Source organism: Lynx rufus, unplaced genomic scaffold (assembly GCF_022079265.1).
Source record: "Lynx rufus isolate CCGP_SWC_20201006 ecotype Redwood Valley unplaced genomic scaffold, mLynRuf1.p SCAF_27, whole genome shotgun sequence".
Lineage (NCBI taxonomy): Eukaryota > Metazoa > Chordata > Mammalia > Carnivora > Felidae > Lynx > Lynx rufus.
This window is the reverse complement of record NW_025814842.1, coordinates 10,129,810-10,139,253: the sequence shown is the minus strand read 5'-3', so window position 1 is coordinate 10,139,253 and position 9,444 is coordinate 10,129,810. Positions and strand designations below refer to the sequence as shown.

Genomic DNA, 9,444 nt, shown 5'->3' with positions numbered 1-9,444 from the left:
ATGACGCTGGGGGCCCCAGAGGCTCTTTCAAGCGATGCCAAGGGCTGCAGGGTGAGTTGCTGCAGAGTGGCAGCTGTCACCACTTCTGGCAAGGGACATGTGTCCACGTTATGTCAAAACTGGGCTACTCCCGAGGCAGCTCCCAGGGGAAGTCCTAGGAGCCGTGTCATCCAGAAAGGAAGAATGAGCCCTCTGTGCGTAAGACCCCGGCCTCGGGGAGGGAACCCCAGGCAGCACGGGAAGGCGGAGCGACCACAGGGCTCCAGCCCTCCAGATGTGCGCCAGCATCCGCTGTGGAGACAGGGCGGAGCAGCAACCAGGGGCCCAGATGGGCCGCATTAACCTGGGAGCAGGCTCTTCGGGGCCCAGATGCTCCGTGTTTAGCCGGCTAGCCGGCTTTGGGCTCCAGATGTGGGTCTGGGGTGGGGGCGGACACAGCTCCAGACGGATGCGGTCTATCCCCAAGGTCTATCTATTCCCTGCAGCGCTCAGCTGCAGCAGCCGGACGTGGGGGCCTGGGGCTTCGGGGGCCGGAACAAGGGGCCTCCACACTTACCCTCTCCAGCACCCCAAACCCCAGGGCCAAGAGGGGTTCTGACTCTGACTCAGGAGCCACGGAGCCTGAAGGCTTACGCCTCATTGCATGAGCAGGGACGGCCCAATGACCTGTCCAGGGTCACACAAGCCAGGGACAGGCAGGACCCCAACTTGAAGCAGAGGGTCTGAGGGAGAGGACACTTCGGGGACGGATGCTTGCCTCTCCTTCCCACACAGATGCTCCCAGGCTCCCACAGTTAGGTGACCTGGACCTCCTAGTTCAAGCATCGAGAGGAGACACTGCCCTGACCTTTGAGACGGGGTCTGTGGGGTGGGCGACATAGTCCAGCCCCAGGGGAATCTCCGAGGAGCTGGCCGCCCCTCAGCCGCCCCCCTCGTCCATTTGGGACGTGGAGGGACGGGAACACGGCCGGGCAGAGGACCCGAGCTGACCGCTGAGCCCCAGGCCCCAGGCACTTAGCCGCCACGTGGAGGTGACAGAAGAGATATTCCTATTTGCTGAGCACCCACCATGTGCCGGATCCTGTGTGAGCCCCTCACCTGCCTCATCGGGGCCTCACAGCTCCCGTGCAGGGTGTGGGGTCCTCATCTTCCAAACGGGCAGCTCCCAGAGGAGCCACCTGTCTGAGACCACCTGGCCAGGCCAGGCAGAGCCAGGCAGGGCCGGAGGAGCACCAGGCACCTGCCGCTGGCCAGGGCTCGGGCACGGACGTGGGGCTGTGCCGGCTGGTGGCTCAACATGGCGTCTGGGGAGAAGGAACCCGGGCGTGGCGCTCTACCTGGGGCCTGGCTCTCCTGTCCCCATATAGCACATCTGCCCTTTATGGTGGGACGGCCACAAACCCAGAGACCCCTGCCTGAGCCCCAGGCATGCAGCAGCCGCTCCCGCCACCCAGGGGGGCTCCGGCCTAGAGAACTGGAGGTTCTCAGTGTCCCCTCCTCAAGGTCAGGAGCCGCCCCCCTCCCACCCCCTTGCCCCAGGCCCTAGACGTACTGCTGAGAGAGCGGGGTGAGGGCAAAGGGCAGGCCCTCAGGAAAGGCCCTCGCCTCTAAGCTTTAGTCACCATATCTGCACACTGGCCCCACTCTGGCCTCTGAGCTGGGAGGGCAGCTGGGGGGCAGAAGTCGGAGGCCAGGCCCAGCTGAGCACAGGGGAGCCACCGGGAGACCTGGCCTAGGAAAAGGCTCTGAGTGGATACAGCTCGTGGGCCCCAGCTGCGGGACGGTAACAGGCACAGCTACCGCCCCCCCCCCCCAGGGCAGGTGGGCATCCCGCAGGCTCCTTCCAACCCCACCCCAGCAAAGCCACCCAGGGGAGGGACAGCAGGACAGCACAGCCTGGCCTGGGAGGGGAGACCGGCTGGGGGAGCGGGCCGAGGCACAGAAACGAAATGGTTATGTCAGGAGAGCGTTCTGGGGAGGGGGCTGCGCCTCTCAGCCCCGGCAGCCCCACCTGGGGCCCAGGCCCAACAGACTCTGGCTTGCTTCCGAGTGCAGCCGTGAAGGCCAGGGAGGGGGCTGCTGGGCCGCCGGCAGGGAAGCCTCGGTTGGCCACGGTGGCCAGGAGGACGGGATGAGGATGAGCCCCCACCCCCTGTCGGGCCCCTGTCAGATGCACGGGGGTCCTATGACCTGCAGGGTGCATCCTGGTGGACGTGTAGCCTGGCTTTGCCGTCACTTTCTCTTCTGCCCACACCCCACCCCAGGGCTCCAGGACCCCATGCCCAAATCAGGGGACCCTGATTTCTCACTCTGAAGCTCTGCCTTCCGTCTGCCCAGTGCTCCCCCATTCTGTAAGCTGGACCTGGACGGCACCTCACACTTTCTGTCTCCCCTGAGGTCGGGAGGGGGTCAGGAGCTGGGGGACAGGGAACAGCCAGAAAATGAACCCGCTTTTCCCAGGGCTGTATGCTGGGCGGGGGTGGGGGGGGCACGGAGTAGGAACTCAAGGAAGCGAAGGGGGGTCGATGCAAAGCGAGGTCAGTGAAAGGCCAGGGACTCGGGCCGGGGACTGAGGAGGGGGCCCCTCGCAGTCGTGGCCGGGCAGCCAGCGCCCTGTGTGCCTTGGCGGAGCGGGACCCCTGGGCGGCCAGGTATGTAACAATTCCAGCCATTTCCTGCCCTATTAATGAGAAAGGGGCTGATATAAATATACGCTCAGCATAAATAAATACAGGCCAGGCCCGGGACTGCATAGCAGACAGATTGCGTGGAGCTGCTGGCCGGCCCTTCAGCCAATTCCCCCCACCCTGCCCACAGTCCCCCCCTCCTCACTGCCCCCCACTTGTTTTCCTCCGGCGGGCCAGGGCCCCTCCACACACACACAGAGGCCTGAGGCAGACGGACTGACCGCCCTTGCCCTAGGCCTCAGAACGGGGATCCGCAGCCCCTGGGAAGGCAGCAGAGGGAGCTGGGGTACTCAGTCCCTCCTGCCTCACGCACAGACCCGATGACAGTCCTGCGAGGCCGGACGTGCCGTGATCATGCCTGTTCATAGGTGGGGAAACTGAGGCTCACAGGGTTCAGACACTTGCCTAAGGTTATGCAGCCAAGAAGCTGTGGATCCAGGATTCAAACCCCTGAGGCTTTCTGACTCCAAGGCCTCTGATCTGCCCACTGCGTGCGAGGGGCAGCCAGGGGCAGGGTCTTGCCCCCCCCCCCCCCGCTTTTCTCCCAAACCCCAGTCCCCGGATGCCAGGGCTTCAGAAAGCCCCGGAGGACTTACAGCCAAGGCCTAGACGTGTAGTTCCACAGAGCCAGCCCCCGGCTCGAGTAGGGGGCACACGTAGACCCAGCTCCCCCTGCTCAAGACCACCTCCCCGCTGAAGCGTCTAGGTCTGTGGGGCCCCCTCGAGTGCTGGCTAGTTCATGGGGGATCATCTGGTCACAGACACGGAAACCGAGGCCCAGAGAGGGCAGAGCTTCATCTAAGTCACAGGAAAAAGCAGGCCAGACCTACGGAACCTTCTCCTCGGGCCCTGGCCTCAGGGCGGGAAGGCCGTCACCTCTCACAAGCCTCCCCTTGCTCAGAGCTGCCCCAGCTCCCCAGCCTGGACGCTGCCCGGGGCAGATTCGGTGTCAGCCTGTGTCCTAAAACCCAGCGGGGGGCCCTTCCCTGGGCACATATCAGCAACAGCAGGGAGAAACCCAGGTCCAGAGAGGTTAAGAGCCTGACAGTGCTGATCTGGGGCCAGAGCGCAGGGCCTGTGGTACATACCTCTCTTGTAAACCCAGTTCCAATGCCCCCTCCTTCAGGAAGCCTTCCCAGCCGCAGCAGCCCAAAGGATGGGTTCCCAATCTGCCTTCGGACCTACTCTACCTTCCAGGCCTTGAGGTACTTAGCGGGCACTTAGCCCAGGCAGCCACACGGGAGGCCCCCCTGCAGAGCCCCTATGTGGAAAGTACACGTTGGGCCTTTGCCAGCTGGGGCCTCCTTCCCGCCAGCAGCCAAGGACGTGGGGGCCGGCTGTTTGTGGGGGGCAAGCTGAGCAGGTGGGCACGCTCAGGGCAGCAGCGTCCTGAGTCCCGGCTGGTCTGTCGGCCCCACCCTGCACCCCAGGTCCAAGGCCAGGCGAGGCCCTCGCCCTCTGCCAGCCTTGGCCAGTGGCCTCGGCGACAGCAGCCCCAGCCCCGGTCCCTTGAGCCCCAGAGACGTCAACCCCAAGACCTGAGGATGTGGCAGGTGGAGAGTCAGAGAGGAGCTCTCCGGGACCGGGGCCACCTCCCACCTGCACCCCTCGCTGCCCCCAGGCCGTTCCTCTGGGGCTCACCCCCTCCAGAACCCCAGGGTGGGAAGGGCCGAACTGGAAGCTGCCCTGAGAGCTCAGTGCAGCCATTCGAAAGGACAAGACGTCCACGCGGACCGCCTTGGGAAAGGGTGCGTGCCAGGTCGTCAAAGGCAGAAAAGTCTGTCACCTACCAACGTGCATGGTTCGGTGGGTCCCTGCCAGAGACCCCTCTACAGATGTGTCGTGTGAGCACGCGTGCGGGTTTGCGTGGATGCAACGACTCACGGCCAGAAAGGAGCCCTTTTTCTCTCAAGTTTTGAACCAGGGAGGAAGGACGCATTTTTACCTTAACACGTCCGAATTGTGGGTGATTTTGTAAAAGTTTAGAAGGAGGGGCGCCTGGGTGGCTCAGTTGTTTAAGCATCTGACTTTGGCTCGGGTCACGATCTCACAGTTTGTGGGTTCAAGCCCCGCGTCGGGCTCTGTGCTGACAGCTCAGAGCCTGGAGCCAAAGTCGGATTCTGTGCCTCCCTCTCTCTCTGACCCCTCTCCCGCTTGCAGTCTGTCTCTCTCTCTCTCTCTCTCAAAAATAAATAAACATAAAATAATTTTTTTTTAATTTAGTAAAAGGAAAAATACTAGTATTACATATGCAGTCTGGCCAGTAGCCGCTGGCCAGGGCTATGCAAGCCTGCCTGCTGGTCCCGGCCTCCAGCCCATCGCCCAGCCCCCTCCTGGCTTCTGTCCCTTCCCCCCTCCCTGCCCCCACCATGTGCAAGCCCACCACCCTTCTTGTCCCCTTTCGCCCTTGAGACCCCGCTCCGCCTGCCCCCCTCCCTTGCTGCCAGTACCCCAAGCCCCACGGGCCACAGTCCTGTCAAGCACCACCTTGGTCCCTGGCAGCTCAAGACCCATGCAGCTCCAGATGACTGCCCTGGGGCCTCCTTCCCATTCCCCGAGTCCCCAGCCTCAGCGGTGAGCCAACTTCACACACTTCAGCGCCCAGCTTTCCCTGCACATCGTGTGTTCTGGAATCCCAGTCACATTTACTCCAGCACCAAGGCCTCGAGGGCCCTCCTTCCCAGCAGATGTTCTGCCTCGCTGGCCAGATGGGAGCCCTTCAGATGTCTCCCCCCACGGGCAGGCCAAGCCTGCTCCTCAGACTCAGGGAAAGGGCCCAGAAGTCCCCCCCACACCTACCCTGGGCCATCTGCAGGTTCATATGGGAGACAGGGCAGGAATCTGGCCCTAATTTCCCTGGGAACCAGAACGCAGAAGGCGAACATAGGACAGAATTGTCTGGAATGTCTGCCCAACCTCACACCACCCTCAGGCTTGGGAGTGAGTGGAGGGTGATTGCTAACTCCCACGAAACCATCCTTTCCCCTCCTTCTCACAGAATCCCTGGCTTAAGGACAGGGTGGGTGTCTGACCTACTACAGCCTGAGTTTGCCCAGCTCAGATTGGCTGAGATTTGGGATGTTTCCCTCTCCCTGGAGGAGATGGATAGATGGATGGATCTGCGGATGGATTTGTGGATGAGTGGTAGATGGATGGTAAGTAGGTGGTTGGGTAAGCAGGCAAAGGAATGAATGGATGAGGGGGTGGGCAGATGGACAGATGGATGGATGGATGGATGGGCAGATGGGCAGATGGATGGATGGATGGGCAGATGGGCACATGGATGGATGGATGGATGGATGGATGGATGTGATGGACAGATGGTTGGATGGGTGGATGGATGGGCAGATGGGCACATGGATGGATGGATGGACAGATGGTTGGGTGGGTGGATGGATGGGCAGATGGGCACATGGATGGATGGATGGACAGATGGTTGGATGGGTGGATGGATGGGCAGATGTCTGGATAGGTGGATGGCTGGCTGGCTGGCTGGCTGGATGGATGGATGGATGAGTGGGAAACTGAGTGGCTAAGAGTGTAAATGAATGGATGGGCTAGCTGCAGACCGGCTCAGGAGGAACTGCGTCTCAAAAGGAACTTTCTAAATCTCTGAAATGTAAGGCCTTGGCACCCCCCAGAGGCCAGAGTCTCTAACAACTCATGTCCCTTAAAGCCCTGAGAATCAGGGGCACAGACCTAGAGAAGGTTAGAGGTTCTGAAAAACAAAAAAATATCTAGTTCCACTGCTGGAACTTTCCCTGACTTACTCTGGGATCTTGGGAATGTTCAACCCTTCTGAGGCTCATTTCTCATCTGGAAAATTGAGCTAATCAAACCTGATGCCTGTGATGTTACGAGATTTAAACAAAATCATGTACGTAAAGTGTCTGAGAGGGTCATCTGGCACATATCAGGTGCCCACAGAATGCGATTTCCTTCCGAGGGGCAGCCCTAGGGCACGCATGTGCATGTGCATGCACACACACACACACACACACCAGTAAAGAAGGGCACGGAGCGAGAAAACCAGACCAGATCCAGAAAGGCAGATGGGGACACACTTTAATTCTCCAGGGGTCCCATGCTCTGACAGGGCTGGCCCAGCCTCGGGGCCCGGGCGCTCAGGGAGTGGGGGACTCGGACACGGGCCCTGAGCCCTCCTGGGGCTCAATTTCCTGAGCCTGGGCCAGCTGGGCCGTGTGCTCAAAGGCAGCCTGCAGCAGGCGGGACGCAAGGCAAGCAGTCCAGGCGACGAGATAGGCCAGGTGCCAGGAGGTGAGCGCGGCTGCGTTCTCCACCCACCAGTACAGATGCTTCAGCAGAGCCAGGAGCTCGGGCACCGCGCACTTGTCCAGCAGAGCCTGGAGGGGATAAGCGGATGGGCGGCTGGCCACCAGGAGCTCGCAGGGTGGCATCGCCCCAGTGCCTTGCCCAGTGCCCCAGGCCTGCCCTCAGCAGCCCACCTTGCTGAGCAACCAGACCACGCTGCGGCCATGGGCCCTCTGGCACAGCCTCCTGGTCAGCAGCAACAGCAGCAACACTACCGGCGTCAGGCTGTGTAGACACGACAGAAGCAGCTCCCTGCAGGTGGCCGCGGACAGGCCTAGCTGCTTCCAGGCCAGGCCCGAGGCCCGCACACAGCCCAGCACGCCGGCCCACGCCGGCCACACGGGGACTGCCACCCGTGCCAGCCCGGCCCGTAGCACCCGGCCCACGGGGCTGGCTGCAAGCCCGGGGGGTGGGTGGGCCTCGGGGCTGCAGGACCCCCAGGCCTCCTGGGCCAGCCCCGACAGCCAGCGGTTGAAGAAGACAATCTTCAGGAGCAGGAAATTGTAGAGGTGGATGCGGTTCTGGACCAGCTGCGGGAGCAGGGAGAGCCAGCCCATCGTCACCCACCCGGGGCAGGGACCCTGCCTGCCCCGGGTTTTGCCGTAGGGGGTGGGGCTACCGGGCCTCCTTCCCTCGAGGCCTCAGTTTCCCCAGCAAGAATGATCCTCATCTGCCCGCCGCTAAGGACTCCACTCTCAGGTGGGGACTGTAGAAGGTGTTTCGTATTACCTTTCATTTTTTTTCCCTTGGATTTAAGTGATTATTTACAATACTCTAGACTGAAGGAAGCTGATTTATTATTATTATTATTAATTATTACATAAGGAGTGACCATCCCCCCAGCCCTCTGATCCTGCAGGATTTGAACCCTGGGCAGTTTTTTCTCCCAAGCGCCTGGGCTTTCCTGCCCACCAGTTGTCTGTTGAGGGCAGCTGGGGGGCAGAGGGCAGCCAGGGGGTAGAGAGATGTGAGGCATAGGGGCATCACTGTCACACCATGGAGAGGGGTGAGGGAGAGGGAGGGCCCCAAGAAGATCTCCAGGCTTCTGTCCTGGGTGACAGGGTGGATATGATGTCTCCCGTCCACTGGGAGAAAAGAGTGAGCTTGGGTAGGGAAAGAGTCTGTAAACGGGAAAGCTCCACCTGAGTCCTGGGGCTGAACAGCCAGTCCCTCACCAGAGCCCTAAAGCCCCCAGCCCTGAGTAACACCAATCCCCTCTGTCTGGACCTCATGTGCCACTGTCCAGAGGACCACCTGGAGCCCTAGGGGACGATGCAGGAGCCAGCCATCTGGGGGTGGCCATGTGCCCCACCGTGGGCACTGTGGCTTAGGGATGGGGCTCCTGAGAGCTGTCAGATTACTCCAGGCAGGCGGGCAGTCACCCAGTTCTACAGGCTGGGCCAGGCCCATGGGCTCCAACAGCCCTGAGGTGGCTGTGGATGGCTGGGTGGACCCCCCCAGGGACCCCCGTCCCCCACTCACCAGCACCGAGAGCTTCACCACCAGCAGCAGAATCCCCAAGAGGCTGTATCTGACAGGAGGCACGGCCTCCATGTCTGGCCCTTCTCCCCTTCGTCCAGCTGGGAGAGGGAGGGTGACCTCACAGATACCGCAGGGTGGGGGCCAAGTTACCGTGGGGACCCAGTTGCCACAAGAGACCCCCTTTTACCTGCCTCCCGCCTCTCCAGGGCACAAAAAGCAGGGTACTTTTCTTCTATGCTCTGTCCCCTTCCCGATTGGAGGCGGCCCTGGGGACATCGACTCCATACCTGGCCCGCCCACATCCCTGGAAATCCCAAAGTATTCAAGGCCTGGGAAATAGAAATCTTGATTCCCCAAGGCCACAGGTGACACAGTATTTGGAGGCAGATGGAAAAGCTCCTTCCCATTCCCCCACCCCCGCCCTCGTCACAAAGAGGAAAAATGAGGTTGTGACTTTTCCCCTCAGACCCTCGTGATACCTGAGACTCTGCCAGAGGAGGACAGGGGAGGAAAGCTGTGCTGACCTAAAGGCCCCAGGGTTCAGGAGAGAGGCAGAGGCTGCAGGAAAGGGGACAGTTTGCTGAGCTAGCCCGCTCAGGGCAACCAGGAGGCCACAGGCTGCCCGGAGCATCCCTGGAAGTTTGCAGGAGGCTGGGATTAGGATCAAAGGCTTAGAATTCTGGGAGAACCAGAACCTCGATCCCAGCATTTCTCACATTGCTTTTCTGTCTGGGTCCCGGCAGGTGGCCCCAGGAGGCTGCGGGAGGAGGCTCTCGCGCCGTTTAGAAATGTTTTTAAAGCTCTCCCTCTGCTGGACAGGCTACCGTAGTGTGGGGCTCAGTGACTCAGCCCCTCTGTGCCCATCAGAAGGGTGGGCGCCGCCTCAGCCCTTGCACACAGCGTGATTTCAGTCCTCGCCTGCCACCTCAGCCAGGCACCTTGT

The 9,444-nt window shown here is 61.3% G+C and overlaps 1 protein-coding gene across 1 annotated transcript; it reads right to left on the bottom strand.

Moving 5' to 3' along the window:
- Positions 1-6,811: 6,811 nt before the first annotated feature.
- Positions 6,812-8,573, bottom strand: TMEM270 (transmembrane protein 270). The gene is made up of 3 exons (XM_047089148.1): positions 8,502-8,573; positions 7,154-7,549; positions 6,812-7,051 (listed from the first exon to the last, which is right to left on the bottom strand). Exons 1-3 carry the CDS (start codon positions 8,571-8,573, stop codon positions 6,812-6,814), a joined length of 708 nt encoding a protein of 235 aa, XP_046945104.1.
- Between the last annotated feature and the right edge of the window lie 871 nt (positions 8,574-9,444).